The 19,742-nt window shown below is 40.4% G+C and overlaps 1 protein-coding gene across 2 annotated transcripts in view; it reads left to right on the top strand.

Moving 5' to 3' along the window:
- The first annotated feature begins 1,045 nt into the window (after positions 1–1,045).
- LOC125457070 (uncharacterized) overlaps positions 1,046–19,742 on the top strand; it is a 97,462-nt gene continuing 78,765 nt past the window's right edge. For both annotated transcript variants that reach the window (XR_009446558.1, XM_059650321.1), the window contains exons 1-3: positions 1,046–1,213; positions 9,876–9,975; positions 10,089–10,624. Coding sequence is in view for 1 of the 2 variants with exons in the window: in XM_059650321.1 (XP_059506304.1) it covers positions 1,092–1,213; positions 9,876–9,975; positions 10,089–10,624 (758 nt within the window). In the remaining variant the exon portion in view is untranslated. The remainder of the gene's footprint in view (positions 1,214–9,875; positions 9,976–10,088; positions 10,625–19,742) is intronic.

Below are 19,742 nucleotides of genomic sequence, written 5' to 3'. Positions count from 1 at the left end.
GAAAAGGAAATTCAAGCAAGCTAGCTATGTCTGGAGGTGGTGGTGATGGTGTGGGGTGGGGGAGAATGGCAATAGTTGTTTTCCTTATTTATTGCATTAACAGTCCTTCTGTTCTGTATAGTTTCATTTGATAATGTCTTACACATTGTATTATCAATAAGATATAAATTCTTTACAGATACTTAAATGAGTGGTGCATTTGATATTGTTAGATACACCTTACACCTTCTGCTGCACAAATACCCTGCCATGCAGACTCCTAAGAGAAGTTCCACTCCTTATCCAAGTGTTTCTCACTCTCTGGGCTCTATCTCCACTTGTCCTTTACTCTCCCACCCAATCTTCTGTATAAAAAACATTTTTTTTTTCAGGCTACCATCACTTCTGAAGAAGGGTCACTGGGCCCGAAATGTTAACTTTGGTTTCTCTCCACTGATGCTGCCATACCTGCTAAGATTTTCCAGAAATTTCTGAGTTTTTTTGTTTCAGATTGCCAGCATCTACAATTCTTTTGGTTTTTAGACTTCTCCTAACACATCAGGAAAACGAAGAATCTATTAGGGCAGCAACAGCAATGTAACCTCAAAGATAACATTTAATGCTGCAGATTCATACCACCACCAATGGTAGGACCAGTGTTACTGGCAAAATTGCCAGTATCATTGGTGGCAGGACCAAATACACTGGTCTTGTACTGGTGCAATGTTACTGGGTTTTTTTTAATAAGACACTCATTTCTGATCCCAATGTAACAATTCTACTGCAGAACAGAAGATTACATCCCAGGGATCAAAGTCAAACATACATTAGCAAAAATAGAAAAATAAAGATGCTACATCACCAGTATGTGCAGCACAGTACAGCACAGAACGATTAACATTTTTATCTTGAAGTGGGTATACATGTTTGAAAACACAATTAGGGTAGAGAAACTCCTCCTACACGATTTTTTGACTACTAACAATATCGTGCATTTCCAGCCCAGCCTTACAAGTTTGACCAGTTTAACCTCGCGTTTTCTTGCCCAGCTCAGGGCAACATCCAAGTTGACTGGCTGAGATATCAGCCGCTCCCTTCGTCTTTGGGGAGAAATGAGCGCGTTTAAACTATCCAGTGTCTGGCAGGAGGACGTCGCAAAAAACTTGTCTAAACTATTTTCTTCGAACAAGCCTGTTGAGGGTCACCCAACGAAACCTACCTCCGAAGCAGTAAGGTAAATCAGAGAGCCGCCTGTCACCTGTTTTAGCGAGCAACTGGGCATGTAAAACAAAATGAACCATTGTCTTACTACAATAGATAAAAGTTTTGGACTGATAGCAAGTTCGAGGATCTTTGCTTCCTTGTTACTACAGAGAGAGTAGTAGAACTAAGTTTGTACACCTGGAATATCAATACAAACGAATAGCAAAAGGGAGCCAGGGTAGGTGGATAAAAGGGGCTTCGGAGATAGGTAAGGAAGCTTAAGGGGGCGATCTGTGTGGAAAAGGGGACAAAGACTGTGTGTGAGGATTACAAAAACGAGAAAGTGAGTGAGAGGCACCTGTCGATGATTTGGAGCCGTAAAGGGTGAGTGGGACAAATCTGTGCAGAGGACACGAGATATAACCGCAGTTTGAAGATAGATTACAGCACCGTCATATTATCACTCTCTATATTTAAAGTGTAAGATATTTTCAGTAGCGTAAGAACATATATCCTTCTGATGAATAAGTAGGAAAATGGCAACAAAGTGAATTGAGTAGGTGGAGTGCTGCGTTATTAAAATCTAATCTGTTTCACAAAATTTTAATGATTCGAGAGAGTGGTTCGTATGTGGAGTGAACGTACAGAGGAAGTCTTGGATATGGGTACAGTTTACAACATTTAAAAGACATTTGGATAAGTACACGAATAAGAAATGTTTGGAAGGAAATGGGCCAAGCACTGGCAGGTGAGACTAGTTTAGTTTGGGATTATGGTTGGCATGGCCTGGTTGTACCAAAGGGTCCATTTGTGTGCAGTATGACTCTACCGTTGCCTGAACTGAATCTCGTGAGCAATGAGAATGGATTTTGTGTTCAGGTGATAAGTGGTTTATATTCCTAAGAGATATCTGCAGGTACGCAGGTACAATTGGTAAAGATAGGGGGCGACATAAGAGCATTCAAATTTATTACTCAAATCACAACTGCCTGAGTCAAGTAAGTATTTATCTGCTTTCAAATGCTGAAAGTAAGTATTCTCTTAAACATCTTTGCTAGATACTTTCTACATCTAAAACTATGTTAAATATGGGTAAAACATCCATAGGCACTTATGAGCAGAAGATAGGTGTAGATTATTTGATAGAAATGAAACAGGATTTTTATTATTGCTCTAAACTACATTAAAATATTATCTTGTTTAGTCATTGAACCACCTTACTCAATTTGTGCCATGCTAAAGAAACATTGTCGCAGGTTTCACGGTGACAATGTCAGTCACTTCAGGTAAAAATAGTAGTCTTGAAATTAAATTACACAGGTCTATATTTCAGGCATAGAATAGACTTTAAAATGTTCAAATTGATCATAAATGATGTGGGATATTTGAAAGAAAATGCAAGTTAGTCTTTGCATTGAAAAAGAATTATGCAGTAGGTCACACATGAATCTTTTAAAATATTCTTTCAAGAAGTATGGGCATCATTGGCTCGGCCAGCATTTGTTGCCCCATTGCAGTCAATGGGGTAGGTACAGCCATATGCAGTTAGGAAAGGAGTTTCATGATTTTCACACAGGACAGTGAGGTGAAAGCAATATAAGTTGTTCAGGTGGGTGTGGGCAGGTGATACTCTTCCCATACTCCCACTGCTCTTGTCCTGCTAGATGATCAATTTGATGGGCTTGGAAAAATTAACTGCTGCCAATTTGCATTGGTGGTGGCTGGAGTGAATGCCATTCAAATGGGATGCTTTGTCTTTGATGGTGTTGAATCTCTTGAGTGTTGTTGGAGCTTCATTCACCAACTGCAAGTGCAGAGTACTTGGTCAAATTCCTGGCTTACGCTTTTAGATCATGGGCATGGTCTGGGGAGCCAGGTGTAATTATATAGCTACTCCAGTTCTGTTTCTGGTTAATGGTAGCCCTAGGATGTTGATAGTGGGTCATTCAGCAATGGTAGTGCTTTTGAATATCAAGGGACAATTGTTAGATTCTCTTTTGTTGGTTGCCATTTATCAGCCCAAACATATGTTGTCCATGATAATGCAGTGTGGAGCTGGAGGAACACAGCAGGCCAGGTAGCATTAGAGGAGAAGGAAAGTTGACATTTCAGGTCAGGACCCTTCTTCAGAAAACTTTTCTAAAGTAAGGTCCTGACCCGAAACATCAACTGCCCTGGTCCTCTGATGTTGCCTCGACCACTGTGCTCCTCCAGCTCCACACTGTGTTATCTCTGACTCCAGTATCGGCAGTTTTTACTATCTCCGTATATGTTGTCCAGGTCTTTCTGCCTATGGGCACAGACAGCTTCTGTGTATGAAGAGTTAAGAATGATGCTAAACATTGGGTCATCACCATTGAACTAAATAACTTCTGACCTTGTGATGGAGGGAAGGTTATTAAAGAAGCATCTAAAGATGGTTGTACCATGAGGAATTCCTGCAGAGATGTCTTCATTGCTGAGATGACTGACCGCCAATAAATACAACCATCTTTCTATGTGCTAGCTATGAGTGCAACAAATGGAAAGCTTTTCCTGGATTCGCATTGAATTGAAATGACTGAAAACCGGCCTCTATGATGCTTGGAACCTGGGAGGAAGCCAAGATACATTTCCACTCAGCATTTATGGCTGAAGATTGTTTCAGGTGATTTAGCCTTGCTTTTGTGCTGGAATTTCCCATCATTGAGAATGAGCATATTTATGGAGTTTCCACACCTACTTCAGTAATTAATTGTCCACCATTATTCACGACTGCATGTATCAGGACTGCAGAGCCAAGAATTCATCCAGGATTGTGGAATATCTTAGTCTTATATTATCATAAACTATTTATACTGCTTGGCATGCAAGTGATCCTATGCTGCTATTTTCAGGTTGACACTGCATTTTCAGGTGTTCCTGATGCTACTTCATGCATGGCCTTTCGCATTAACATTGGACCAGCTTTGGATCTCCCAGTTTGATGGTCATGCTGGAATGGGCAATATGCCAGGCTACAAGATTGTGGTTGGATCTAATTCTCCTGATGCTGATGGCCCACAGCACCTTATGGATTCCTAGACTTGAGTTGCTCGATCTGATTGAAGTCTATCCCATTTAGCGCAGTGGTACACGTAACACAATGGAAGTTATCTTTAACATGAAAACAGGACTTAATTTATGCAAGGACTGTGCAGTGGTCATTCTTACAGTTCTATTGTAGACATGTATAACTGTAGCTAACAAATTGGTAATGATGATGTCAAGTATGTTTCTCCCTCTTCTTGACACCCTCAACGCCTGCTGCAGATAGCAGCTATGTCATTTAGAGTTTGGCCAGCTTGGTCAATAATGTTTCTATCAAGAAATTCTTGGTGATGAACCTTGAACTCCCCCAACCCCAGAGAACATTTGTGTCCTTGCACTCTCAGTGCATTTAGCAAATGGTGTTCAATATGGGAAAGTACTGATGTATCAGCTGAGAGAGAGGGTAATGAGGGGATGGTGGGCCATAGGGAGGGCAATAGGAGACATTCAGTAGAGGTTTCTTTGGCATTTTTGACCCACTGACATGGGACTTGATGCAGTTTCAAGTCAATGTTAACTACTCTGAGAACAACTCCATCCTGCCTGTATAGCACTCTGCCACCGCCACTGGTGGATATGCCCTTTTGATGAAACACGACAGACCCAGGAATAGCAATAATGAAGAGATAGCAAGAATTGCAGATGCTAGAGTCAGAGATAACATAGTATGGAGCTGGAGGAACACAGCAGGCCAGGCAGCATCAGAGAAGCAAGAAAGTTGATGTTTCGGTTCGGGATCTTTTCTTCAGAAGTCCCAACCCAAAATGTCAACTTACCTTCTCCTCTAATGCTTCATGGCCCGCTGTGTTCCTCCAGCTCCACACTGGGTTGTCTCTCGCAATAATGAAGTTCGTTCTCATCTTTTCATAGGATATGCCATCGTAGTCCAGCACCGTTTGCTTAATAACAATTGCCCTAAGGAAGATGGCAGTGATTCACTTTCTTGCATACACAATGTTGTTAGGTAGGGAGGTTTGGGATTTTGACACAGTGACAATGAAGGACAGTGATATAGTTCCAAGTGAGAATGAACCATGGAGGTGAACTTGCAACTGGTGGTGTTCCCATACATTTGATGCCCATATCCTTCTAGGTAGCTGAGGTTGTAGGCTTGGAAAAAATGCTGTTAAAAGAACCTTGATGAGTTACTGCAATGCAGTAGATTGTAAACAATCCCACTATGGTGCATTATTTGTGAAGAAATAAATATTGAGGGTCAGTGGATTGAGTGACAGTGAATCAAGCTGTTTTGTCCAGGATGTAGTTAAACTTCTTGAGGGTTGCTCTAGCTGCACCCATCCAGGCAAGTGAAGAGTATTCTGTCACACTCCTCACATGCACTCTGTAGATGGTGGACAGACTTTGAGAAAATAGGTGATGAACAATGGGTGGAAGAGTTCAAAGTTTTTCACCAGGAACTCCTTGGTAGAACCACTACTGACTGAGCTGGGTGAGTCTTAAATCAAATAACTGCTAGACCTGTGAAATTACTGGCCTCTGACATACATATATATGGAGGGAATTCAGTGATTGTAATGTCATTGGAAGTTAACATGTTTAGATTCTCTCTTGTTGGAGATGGCAGTTGCTTGTCATTTGTGTGGCATGAAAGTTATTTGTCACTTTCCAGGACAAGCATAGATATTGTCCAGACCTTGCTTCATTTTAGATGTAGACTGCTTCAATACCTGCGGAGTTGTATATAGTGTTGAACTTTGCGCAATTGTCAGTATCATCCCATCACTGACATTATGAAGTTTGAAAAAGCAGCTGAAGATAGTTGGATCTAGGACACTACCGTGAGAAACACCTGCAGAGATATCCTGGAACTGAAAACACTGACTTCCAATCAGCACAACCATCTTCCTATGTGTTAGTTATTGTTCCAATCTGCAGAGAGTTTCCCACCTGATTCTCATTCATTCTAGTTTTTCTCGGGATCTTTGATGCTACATTTGGTCAAATGTCACCTTGATGTCAAGGGCTGTTGCATTCATCTCATCTCTGGAGTTCAACTCTATGTTTGAACCAAGAATATAATGTCAGGAGCTAAGTGGCCCTGAAGGAGAAAAAAACTCTGCAGCATTGCACAGGTCATGGCTAAGCAATTGCAGCTTGGGAGCATTGGTGATCACCCCCTCCATCACTTTATTGATAATAGAGAGTAGGCTAATGGGGCTCTGTTGGATTTGTCCCACTATTTGTCCTACTAATGCGCTGGGCTCCCCCATTATTGAGAATGGGAAGGTTATGAAGCTCTCTCCTCAAGTTGTTTAATTGTCCACTACTATTCTCATTTGCATGTGGCAGAACTGCAGATATTAACCCTGGTCCATTGATTGTGGAATCACTTAGCTCAGTCCATCACTTGCTGCTTTTGATTTATGACATGCAGCAGTGCTGTGGTATTGCTTCATCAGTTGACACTTCATTTTTAGGTGCAGCTTCTGCCATGAGCTCTTCATTCAACCAGGGTTGATGTCCTAGTTTGATAGTAATGTTAGAGTGGAGGATATGTCCAGCCATGATGCTGTGAATTGTGTTGGAGTGTGACTCTGCTGCTGTGATGGCCCACAAAATCTCATGGATGTCCAGTCTTGAGTTATTAGATCTGGTCTAGGACTATCTCATTTAGCATGATGACAGTGCCACACAACATGATGGAGGGTATCTTCAACGTGAAAATGGGACTTTGTTTCCACAAGGGCTGTGCAAGGATCATTCTTTTACCAAGTCGTGGACAAATGAATCTGTGGCAAGCAGATTTGTAAGGGTGAGGTTAAGTGTGGTTTTCTCTCTCGTTGGTTCCTTTACCACCTGCCACAGACCCTGTCTAGCTATGACTTTAAGCAGTTAGCCAGCTGTAGAAAAAGTTGTACTGCTGAGCCACACTTGACAATGGACTTTGCCACCCTCAGTGCTTCCTCCAAGCACTGTTCAACACGGGGGAATACTCATTCATCAATGGAGGGCAGACACGGTATCTGGTAGCAGTGGGAGCTTTCTTACCCTATATGTGACTTGGGGCCATGAGACCTCAGGGATTTGGAGTCAATGTTGAGGACTCTCAGGCCAACTCCATCCTCACTATAAATCATTGTGCCACTGTCTCTGCAGTGTCTGTTCTGCTGTTGGGACCGGATATAACCAGGGATGGTTATGGTATTATCTGGGACATTTTCTGTCATATGTAATTCCACAATCATGACAACATCAGGCTTTTGCAGATAGACTTCCCAGTTTTGACACTAGGCCCCAGGTGGTGGTAAGGAGGTCTTTGCATTGTCATTCCCTGTGTCTAGGTCAATGCCAAGGTAGTCCCTCCAGTTTCAGTCCTTTGTTGGGACTTTTCAGTGGTTTGGCACAACTTAATAGTTAAAAGTCATCAGCATTTGTTGCCTATTCCAAACTGCCCTGAGGTCAGTTAAGAGACAACCACTTTGCTGTAAGCCAGGCCAGGTTAGGACAGCAGATTTCCTACCTTTAAAACGCTTTAATGAATCAGAAGTGTTTTTATGACAATAGACAGTAATTTATTTCATAGTCATCATTAGGCTGTTAGTTCACTTTTTAAAAAAACATTCAAGTCGGTGGCGAAATTCAAAGCCTTGTCCCAGAACATTAAGTGGATACCTGGATTCCTAGCCCAGTGACAGCACATATACGCTATCCGATTCACATTTAGGTTAGATTTGCATCTCAGGAAACAAAAATTGTTCAAGAGAACTTATTACTTGTTTTCTTTAAAGAAGCATAATAAAAGTATTAGATTTTCGAGTATCAATCACCAAGCTAACAATGAAATAGTTGCCAGTCTGTCATTGGTCACAAAGATTGCTTGACTGCTCTGTAATTTGACCTGTCAATGTTATGTTAATACAATAGGTTCTATGTGGGGTCTTTCTCCTGGAGTTGATTACAGAATTCACAAAAGATTACTGTGAAAGGAAATGAATTGTATGAAATAATATCCTTTCGATTAGTTTCAAGGTGTGGTTTTTATTAATGGGACTGTTTACATACCGAAATTCCAGGATGACGTTACTAAAAGGGCTTGTCCTGCATTTTTCTCATTTACATTGGTTATGTTTTGAGTAAGTTAAAAATGTTTATTGCTCTGTTATTGACTTATTTGAATTTCCGCATGTGGCTATCCAATTGTCCACAGCAACTTTTGCAGAAGACTGATTTAAATACAGTTGTCGAAAACATAACCAGCCATTTAAACCAGGGCGTCCAACAAGTAATTTCAGAGAACCACAAAGTCCTACCTGATTATGCTAATTAATTTCATGAAGTTGTTTCTCTTCCTTGTGGAAATAAGAGCTTGTTATTACATGTGCAGACTCAATCTAGCAAGGCTGCATTCTTGTGGTTATTCATTTCAATGGGAGAACACAGTGAATGTCTTGTTGAATCATCTAGCAGAGTCATAATACTGTATAACAGTTATGACACACCATGAACACTCCCTGTTTCATTCTCAGGCGTTGACCCTGGGAGGGAAGGATCCCTCAGTTAATAATTTGTAGCAATGTCATAAATATGAATATAATCATTTAGAGTTTAATTACAAATAGCCAGCCAAGAGAGCTTTCAAAGCAATAGTTGGAATTTCTCATTTAGGTCTTTCAATCTTCTATTGTGACTTTAGCAGAAACGCAAGGGAAGACCAAAGCAGCTAGTTGCACCATAACTCTTAAGGTTGTAAAAGGCGCCATATAAGTGCAAGTTTTTAACTTCATGGTTTCTTCCTATTTTCTGCCAAGGTTAAAACAAGGTATTATATAAGCCACATTGAAATTTTGCCTTTTAATCTTTCTGGTTGTGCCACTGGAACTTGATAATTTGATTATTTTTACAAAAGCTCCTTGTAATGACTTTCGCAACTCCTTAGTGTATTGCAATACAAGTTCTTATATTTCTTAAAAATGTTTTTGAGATACTCCTCGTTTTTTTTATTCTCATTTAAGACAAAATCTGCAATTTTGAAAAGGTATCCATAGGGTAGAGCTTTTAAAACACTGAAATTAACTCTACGTCTCATGAAAATAAATATTATAAGCAACCAATAGTTGGTATTCAGGACATGGCAGCTCATTTGATACCTCACCATGCTTTAAAGATAGAACACGTACCAGACCATAAAACCACAAGAAATTTCCAACACAGAATTAGACCATTTAGTCCATCTTGCCCGTGTTTGGTCTCTACAAATGCAATCCATAATTGCATGACTAACCTACAAGGGAATAGTTCAAGTCGTAAAGTTGGACAGGGGCTTTTGAAATCTGTAAGAGTTGGGGGGACACTAAATAACTCTTTCTAGGAACTGAATGGCACACTCCTACATTTCCTGCCCTACAATTGCACAGATGTGTAATAGTTTTCAAAGAATTACCTTGGCGTAGTGGTTAAAAAAAAAATCAGGAAGGTGAAGGTAGATGAAAGCGTGTAACTGAATCCTTTTTACTGCTCTAACGTATTATTTTGCTACACTGGCAAGAATCCATTTAAGACTATTTTACTTCACATCTTTTATCAGTGATTTTCTCAATGTTTTAATTTGTTTTGCCTGCTATTATATTTGCTATTGTGTTTGCTTTATGCTATTTTTGTTCTAGTCTTAAGGATGAGCAAACTGCGGTGAACCCAAAAGCTGGAAAGATAAATGAACAGACATTCTCTGGGTCTGCAAATAAATTGTTTACAGACTTGGCAAAGGTAACATCCATTCTGATTTCTAGAATGAGTTTTCAAATTGCTATTTAAGTGAACGAAAACCAAATTTACAACATAAAGCTGCACTGACCTATTCTCTTTCTGCATTGTTAAAGGTTTTTCAGGGTTCTGTGGACAAAGAGAAGCCTTCAGCGCAGGAGGAACCAACAGCTAGTGAAGCCACTGGATTATTTCCGACGAGTGGTTTGAACCAACCTGAGGAAGGTCTTCGACAGAAATTGGGAAGTTTTTTTAGTCGAACCTCAAAGCCTAAACCAGAACAATCATTAGCTCCACCCCAAACTGAGAGTGTCAGCAGCCCAGATTTTAACACTGACTATCAGAATGGAGCTCCAATTCCAAATCAGAATGATGCTGCAGAAAAGGAGTCTCTTAGTAAGCATATCACAGCAGTCTTTGGCAGCAGTGCTGAGGAGAAAGGTGAGAGAACATTAAAGGTAACCTGTCTTGAGACTCCTTCCAAACAGCAGATATTTGAACAATCAGAGTTAGTTGAGCAGAATAACTCTGAGGTTGCAAATCATGAAGAAATCGAAATTAACTCCAGCGTTTCAGCGCAATACAAGGGAAGTGGGAGATCAGAAGAAAAACAGAATGGTTCTGCTCATACCTCAGATCCTACAGCACCTCAGTAAGTCATTTTGAAATTATTATAACTTTTTATTGAGTACTTAAGGAAATATTCCAAACAGATTGAGTCATCTATCTTACTGAAGAACAGTGATTTTATAAGCCATTATTTTAAAGCACCCATTTCTCACTTAGTTTCCTGCTCTGATTACTTGCACTTCTCTTTATCAGTCAGGACAGCAATGTGTTTCTTTCTGTCAACACTGTTAATAGATTTTCCTGAAGAATGTTGAAGGAGCTATGCTCAGGTGGGTTTGGAAGCATCTATGTCCAGTTAGTTTTCTTTCTCTCACCACAGAAATCCAGTGACAACCAGTAAACTCATTTTTTTGGCTTTTAATTATTGTTGTTTTTGAAAAATTCCTATAGAAAGTCTATGAGCATTCACTGCTCCCAGCAATATCTAGACTAATGTGACGTAATGCTGAGAATCCCATTAATCTTTTGATGATTTTATACATCTATTCAGTTCCATAATATGCTTTGCGGGTCTATGGAATGTTATAGAGTCATAGAGTCATACAACACAGAAACAGATCTTTGGTCCAACCAGTCCATGCTGAACAGTTTTCTTAAACTAAACTAGTCCCAGTTGCCCACATTTGGCCCATATCCCTGTAAATTTTTTCTATGCATATACCTGTCCAAATGTCATGAAAATATTAGAACTGTACCTGCAACTTCCCCTTCCTCTGGTAATTCATTCCACATACAAACCACCCTCAGTGTGAAAATGTTGCTCCTCAGGTCCCTTTTAAACTTCCCTCCTCTTACCTTAAAAATATGCCCTCTAGTTTTGAACTCCCCTATTCTAGAAAAAAGATCTTTGCCATTCATTTTATATGAGCCCTTCATGATTTTATAAACCTCAAATTCCTGTTCTGCAATGAAAAAAGTCCCAGCTATCCAGCCTCTCGTTATGACTCTCACTCACCAGTCCCGCTAACATTCTTGCAAATTATATCTGCACCCTCCCCGGTGTAATAATATCCTTCCTATAGTAATATGGCCAGAACTGTACACAGTACTTCATAAGTAGCCTCACCAGCATCCTGTATAACCGCAACGTGATGTCCCAACTCTTACATGCAGTGATCCGAGCCATGAAGACAATTGTAACAAGTGCCTCCTTAGCCAACATGTCTGACTGTGATGCAACTTTCAAAGAACTATGTCATTACTGAAGCCAACTTACATTCCAGAGTTATGAATTGAGTTAAATTCTACCAGTTAGTACTTGGATGAGAGGTGCAGTAGGCTCCAAACTGTCTTTGTTCAGTGACACTCCCCAGGGCCTTACCAGGCTGTTAGCCCAGGGCATTAGGCTGGACTTCTGGATTACTAGCCTCACGGCTTTACTACTTGCTCTGAAACTTTAATAACCTCTCCTAAGCCTTCTCCCTTTGAACATTTTCCATAATTTTCCACACTACTGAACTCACCCTTCAACCGCTATGTAATCATCCAATCATCCAACCCAAACTTTGGGTCCGCTATGTGGATGACACCTTTGTCATCACTAAACAAAACAAATTAGAGGAAACCTTCAAGACCATCAATAATACCCTTACTGGCATAACATTCACAAAAGAGGAGGAAAACAACATCAAACTGCCATTCCTAGATGTCACAGTAGAGCAAACAGCCAATGGGGAACTTCAAACCAGCGTCTACAGGAAAACAACACATACGGACCAAATACTGAACTACAGGAGCAACCATCCCAACACCCACAAACGAAGCTGCATTAGAACATTATTCCAATGAGCCACCACACACTGCAGCACAGAGGAACTACGCAGAGCAGAGGAAAATCACCTATACAGCGTATTCAAAAAGAATGGGTACCCTATGAACACAGTCCACCGATTCCTCAGCAATAAACCCAAACAAACAGACAAAACGGGCTCAGAAACCAGAACCACTCTCCCCTACATCAAAGACATTTCCGAAATGACTGCCAGACTACTCGGACCTCTTGGCATCAGAGTAGCCCACAAACCCATCAACACACTAAAACAGCAGCTAATGAACTTAAAAGACCCTATACAGACAACAAATAAAACGAATGTCATCTACAAAATACCTTGCAAAAATTATGATAAACACTACATTGGACAAACTGGCAGAAAGCTAGCCACCAGGATACATGAACATCAACTAGCCACAAAACGACATGACCCGCTGTCACTCGTATCCTTACATACAGATGTGGAAGGACACCACTTTGATTGGGACAAGACATCCATCCTAGGACAAGCCAAACAGAGACACGCACGAGAATTCCTAGAAGCATGGCATTCCAACCGGAACTCCATCAACAAACACATTGATTTGGAGCCAATCTACCATCCCCTGAGAAAAAGAACAGGAAATGACATCACCAACACAGGAAATGACATCACCAACCCAAGGAAACCTAACCAGATAAATAGACAGCAGGACGTAACACCAGCGCTTTGTTGGAAGCTCACTGATGTTACCTAGATTGGTGACGAAATGTCTGAAAACGAACCTTCCAGCTCAGCGAGCAAACTCACATCCAGAACCTCAACCTGAGCTACAAATCTTCTCAAAACTCGCTAACCCGCTATGTAGTTTAAAGCCCTATCCATAAATCCGCCTAGTCATGTGATTCGCCAGGGCTCTGGTCCTAGCATGGTTCAAGTGGAGCCTGCCCCCTCACAGCAGCTCCCTCCTTCCCAGTACTGATGCCAATGTCCAATGAATTCAAACCCATTTTCTCCCTCACCAATCTTTGAGCCATGCACTTGCCTCATTAATCTGGTTGACCCTGTATCAGTTTGCTGTGGCTCAAGTAGTCACCCAGAGATTATTACCTTTTAGGTTCTGCTTTTTAATTTATCCCCTAGCTCATTCCCCCTTAGCAGAACCTCTTTGCTGTTTCTGTCTATATCATTAGCGTCAACATTGACCATGAAAACTGGATCTTAGCACACCCACTCCAAGTTCCTTTACAGTCCAGATGAGATATCCTGAATTGAGACATCAGGCAGACAACACAGCCTTTGATCCTGGCCACAGAGAAGAGAGTCTATTCCCTTGACTATGCTATCACTGATTACAACTACTTTTCTCTTTCACCAAACCCACCCACAATGCCCTACCTCCCCCCCCCCAGCTGAAATGACTCCCTATACAATGGTGCTCAGGTGAGTTTGCTAATTCTCCCCATACTTTTTTCAAAATTGAATTTATTTTCATGTTTACTGCAGCAGCTTTGCATTCTCAAATCACAGGAACTGATTTAGGAAACACACATGTTTCAAGAAATGAATAACAAGTTAACTAACCTGCCAGGTAGAATTCCATGGATGTCTCTCAAATCATTTTTGTTTATTTGGTGATTGTTCGTTTTGCATAGCCAACCAAAGGCAGCAACAACTTGCATTTATTTAGTACATTTTAATGCAGCAAAACATTCCACAGAAGTTAATTAAAGCATAAACAGACATTCTGTCAAAGAAAGAGATATTAGAAAGCTAACAAAAATCAGGTTAGAGAGGCCTTTATTTATTCATTCATGGGATGAGGGCATCACTGGCTAGGCTGGAATTTATTGCCCATTCCTAAATGCTCACAGGCAACATCTTCAGTTTTTCCCACTATGTCCGAAAGGTTACATGTCTGATTATAGCCACCACTACTCTCAGAAAAGTTTCCTGCTGTCTATATTTATGCATCTTATTACTTTAACACTGCAATCAGGAGGTCTAAAGAAATTTCCAACAAAATGAGTGCCTGACCATGGAGCCAAAAGAGTTGAATTCTCATAGGCAAGAGAGATTGGAGAAAAGCAGTGGAGGGACAAAGGTTTAGGTTAAGCCTGGACCTTGGGCTATTGAGGAATAGTGGGAGTGGGGTGTTGGATTCTTCATAGTTGTTTGGATTAGTGGGCAAGAGGAATGGGGTATATGGCAAAGCAGTTGAATAAATAGTCTGAAACTCAATTTTGATTGTCAGAATGCCGGAAAGCTCCCAGTACGCCATGATACAAAATTGCTATATTATGGAATTAAAACATTTTAAGACAAAGAAAATACAAAAATGATGTTAAATTGGAAAAATAACAATCTATTTGAGAATGAGATTAAAACAACATTGGGATAGTGCGGACGTCAAAAGCCTTAAGAAGAAACCATGATTACATTCGGTAGAAATGGCAGGAGAGATAACACCGTGTGGCAGATTTTACAGTTACATTTGTAAAAGACCAAGATTTGGCAGAATAGTTCAGCTTCAGGGGAATGTGTAGAATCTGCAGATTAGTGTAAAACTGTGACTTTTGAGTTATGGAATCAGTTTTGATAAGGGTCTGATTTGTTGTTAGAACTATTCTGAGCCTTTATCAGAATTATTACAGATTATGAAAAAAAATTTTATGGAAGGTATTCTGATTGTGCTAGATGCAAATAACAGGAAGAATCACAGAGAGATGCTGTGAAGAAGTGAATAACTTTATCACAGAAGAGCAATAGAATCCATTCAGCCTATGAAGGTATAAAAATCATTAAGATATACAAGTCAAGTCAAAATGAACAAGAGGCCAGACACCAGATACTAAGAGTCAATGTCACCACTGTGGTAACGGAAAACCTCACAGACATAAACAGTGCCCAGCTGTCAGAAAAGAATGTTATATCTATAAAACTATATGGCATATCCAGACGTGTGTAGAAGTAGGATATGGTTAAAGAACTACAAAAAATTCACCACCTAACTAATCAGACAAAGATGTTGTAGAGACACCAGCATTAGTAAAGATCCCAGTGTGTTTCTAGAAGAAAGTGGCAATCCAATCAACTTGAATTGAAGAAAATTCAGATGACACAAGCCAACAAAATTTGTGAGAATAAAACAAAGAACTGTGCATGCTGGATATCCAAAACAAAAACAGAAATGACAGGCTAAAATCAGCATCTGTAAGGTGGAAGCAGAGTCAACATTTCAAGTCCACTGGTCTTTCTCCAAAAATTCAGAAGATCAAGGGTTCTGAAGAACGGTCATTGGACTCGAAACATTAACTCTGCTTTCACCCCACAGATACAACCAGACCTGCAACATTTGTGAGAAGATGTAGACAGGGAGAGAAAGAATGTTCAGTATTTGTTAAATGAGCAAATTGATCAATCTTCAACCGAAACTGCTCAGGCAAAAATAAACTGGTGAACTATAACAGCAGGTTCAAATTTGATGTCATATTAAAAACAACTCAAGTTCAAAAGGGATATTTAAGTTTGTCAGATTTCAGCAGAGTTATTGGTGCTTATGATAGAGCTGGGTCAGCAGTAATCCTCAAGTAACATTACTGAGAATGTGACATGTTAGGTTTACCAGTAAGACAACCACGGAGGGTGCATGAAGATATACAACCCACTTTAAATATTAAAGTGTTTACATACTTCAGCACAGGCAAATTAACAGACTGAAAATGAAAATTTGCTCGCACAGGTGGGCTGCATATGATTCCATGGGAAGCAACATTGAGATGGGGTGACCAATGTCAACAGATTCAAGAAACAGTCAAGAAGAAATAGCCTGGCCCAAAATCCTGAATCTTCCAACACAAAAACATACTTGTTTTAACACAGGCCCACCTTCCATGAAGGAAATACATGTGATTAAATATCCCTAGATAATGTTATGAGGCAACTACCTGATTAAAGAGGGAAATGTTCTTCAAAAGAAACTGAGAAAACTAATGTTCAACCAGATAATGTATTAAACAAGAACAATATCCTCTGCAAAGGACATCCAAGAGATTAAAATGTCCTCTAGTGCAGAGCTATTTTATAGACTATGCAGAACCAAAAAAAACAGTCAGGGCCTACAGCCCTCCATGCTACCAACTTTCCAAGTTCCAACACATTCTGGAAGAATTGTGAAATTTTGAGGCAGCTTGGATTTGTGACATTAGTGACTTGGGATGTGATGAGTAGTGATAAATGAAATTATATACGTGAATGTATAAATGATAACTTTGTGGGAAAATCTTTGGGGAAACGTTGTACAAAGGTAATAGTTCTGAAGTGGTTAAGAGTAATGACTGCATTCAGCTTTAATCAATCTGATTATGTCAGAAGGCCTTGGATGAAAAAAAAGACAGAAAAGCTTTGAAACTCAAACAGACCAGATCTCCTAGGTGCCCTCATAGTCTTTGTTACAATGCAATTCACTAATGTAAGTTGTAAATCAAGTAAGTTCTTAAACCCAGTCAAGGAAAGGGAATATTGGCAGCAAACTACCCTTACCCCAAGCTAACAGTGATTGATATCATAACATATAAACACTCAACACATAGGCAATGAAGCTTAATGACCTATGCTCAGATCTTGCTAAGTTTCTTAATCATTTTGAAAATGCTACTTTCACAATGTTCTTGACGCAATAAAGTCGTCAAGATTTTTATTCTATTATTTATTATTATCACTTTCAATTAGTGCTGGTTAACTGTGCAATTTTATTGAAACATTTAATTTTCAGGTGAAAGTAAAATTCTTTTCTCTTTTTGAGGTCCACAACATGGAAACAGGCCCTTTGGCCCAGCTCATCCATGCCACCCAGTTTTCACAATTAAACTAGCCCCATTTGAATACCTACCCCATTCATGTACCTATCCAAATAGGTACTCGAAATTGTACTTGCTTTCACCTCTACTAATGGCAGCCCATTCCAGACACTCTCCACCCTCTGTGTGAAAACATTGCTCCTCTGGATCCTTTTGTATCTCTCCCTTCTCACCTTAAACCAATGTCCCCAAGTTTTAGACTCCCCTACCATGGGGAAAAGCTATTGGCTATCTGCCTTATTTATGCCTGTCATGATTTTGTAGATCTCTGTAAGGTCATCCCTCAATTCCTACGCTCCAGGAAAAATGTCCCAGCCTATCCAGATTCTCCTTATAACTCAAGCCCTTCAGCCCAGATAGCATCCTAGTATTTTTTTTCTGCACTCTTTCTAGTTTAGTATTATCTTTTCTCTTGTAGGGAGACAGGAACTGCATACAGTACTCCAAATGTAGCCTCAGCATCATCTTGTACAGCAGCAATTAGATGACCCAACTCCTATATTCAATGTTTTGACCAATGAAAGCAAGCATGCCTAAAGCTTTCTTCACCACCTGTCTATCTGTGACTCTACTTTCAAGGAGTTATGAACCTGTACCTCTATATCTCTTTTTTTTGGCACACTCCCCAGGGTCCTACATTGATGTTATAAGTCCTGCCCTGATTTGGCCCACCAAAATACAATACCTCTCATTTACTTAAATTAAACTCCATGTATAATTCTCAGCCCATGGTCCGATTGATCTAGATTTCATTGTATTCCCAGATAACCTTGCTCACTGTCCACTATACCACCAACCTTGGTGTCATCCTCAAACTTACTAACCACGCTTTCTAGATTCTCATTCAAATCATTTGGTTAAATGACGAATAACAGTAGTCTCAGCACCAAACCCTGTGGCACTCTGCTGGTCATCAGCCTCAAGTGTGAAAAAAAATCCTCTACCTCTGTCTTCTACCCCCAAGCTAATTTTGTATCCAAATCTCATTACATGCCATCAACTACATTCTTGTACATTTGGTGCTAGGCAATTTGCATATACAAAGAAGGAGCCCAAAGCCTAATTTACACTTCATGTCCACTATAGTGAAACCTTAGGAAGCTTGATTAGTAACAATTGTTAGGTGCTCACATTTTAGACCAAAGTTTTAAAATACTTGCCATCAGCAGTAAATTCCCTGTCAACATGCACCATTTATTAGGATTATTCCACGGCACAACATCGTGGGCTGAAGGGCCTGTACTGTGCTGTACTTTTCTATGTTCTATTGATTTGTCCTTGGGTTTGCAAATGCAACTCTAAAGGGTGCCTGCGAAATAAAGCAGTTACTTACCTCTAGAGTATCATTCTGACTATTATTTCTGTTGCTCTCCTTGTCTCCCATTCCTGTGATCTCAAGATTCCCAGTGTCTGTCCCCTTTACCTTGATACCAGACTTCAACCTCCTTCCTGCAACTCACGTCCTCACAACTCCCATTTTTTCCAATCACTTCGCATCTGACCATCAAACAATTCCTCTCGTTATATGTCATTTCTTTGCCTCCTGTGCTCACCGGCCACCAATTGCTTCCAATAAGTGACTTGCAATGTCCCTCTCGGTCTTCAATTACCACTCATACCCCCACTTACCAAGACCTGGAAGCCCAGCACCAGCTCAAGCCCAAGCTGTGCCACTGCTCTTTCTGCACTGCTGGGAAACTAGCTACAGGCTGAAAAGCTCAACACATCACTGTGTGGTCTTCACCCACAGATGTGAATGAGAAGATGATATAAATGAGTTCTTATATTTGATTTACCATGACCTTCAAAGCTAGAAAGCTAAATTCAAAAATAGACTTCACCAGTTTCAAAATCTCCCCTTCTCCTACTGCATCCCTAAACCAGCCCAGTTCGTCCCCTCCCCCCACTGCACCACACAACCAGCCCAGCTCTTCCCCCCCACCCACTGCATCCCAAAACCAGTCCAACCTGTCTCTGCCTCCCTAACCGGTTCTTCCTCTCACCCATCCCTTCCTCCCACCCCAAGCCGCACCCTCAGCTACCTACTAACCTCATCCCACCTCCTTGACCTGTCCGTCTTCCCTGGACTGACCTATCCCCTCCCTACCTCCCCACCTACACTCTCTCCACCTATCTTCTTTACTCTCCATCTTCGGTCCGCCTCCCCCTCTCTCCCTATTTATTCCAGTTCCCTCTCCCCATCCCCCTCTCTGATGAAGGGTCTAGGCCCAAAACGTCAGCTTTTGTGCTCCTGAGATGCTGCTTGGCCTGCTGTGTTCATCCAGCCTGACATTTTATAATCATCCTTGACCGTTAGTTTATAAGACATGAGAGAAATAATTTAAAAATAACTTAAATAATGTTTGCAGATTACCCACAATAAATATACAACAAACTCTAATGATCTTTGATAGTTTCTTCCTGAAACCTTTCAACTTTAATGTGAGTTGGAATTGACGTAATGTTTTAAAATGTCATGATTCAAAAAATGTTAACTATGCGCTCACTATTTTGAAATAAGCCATGATTA

This window comes from Stegostoma tigrinum, chromosome 12, assembly GCF_030684315.1.
Source record: "Stegostoma tigrinum isolate sSteTig4 chromosome 12, sSteTig4.hap1, whole genome shotgun sequence".
Classification (NCBI taxonomy): domain Eukaryota; kingdom Metazoa; phylum Chordata; class Chondrichthyes; order Orectolobiformes; family Stegostomatidae; genus Stegostoma; species Stegostoma tigrinum.
Note: the sequence above shows the minus strand (reverse complement) of the source record. Positions and strands in the feature narration are given on the sequence as shown.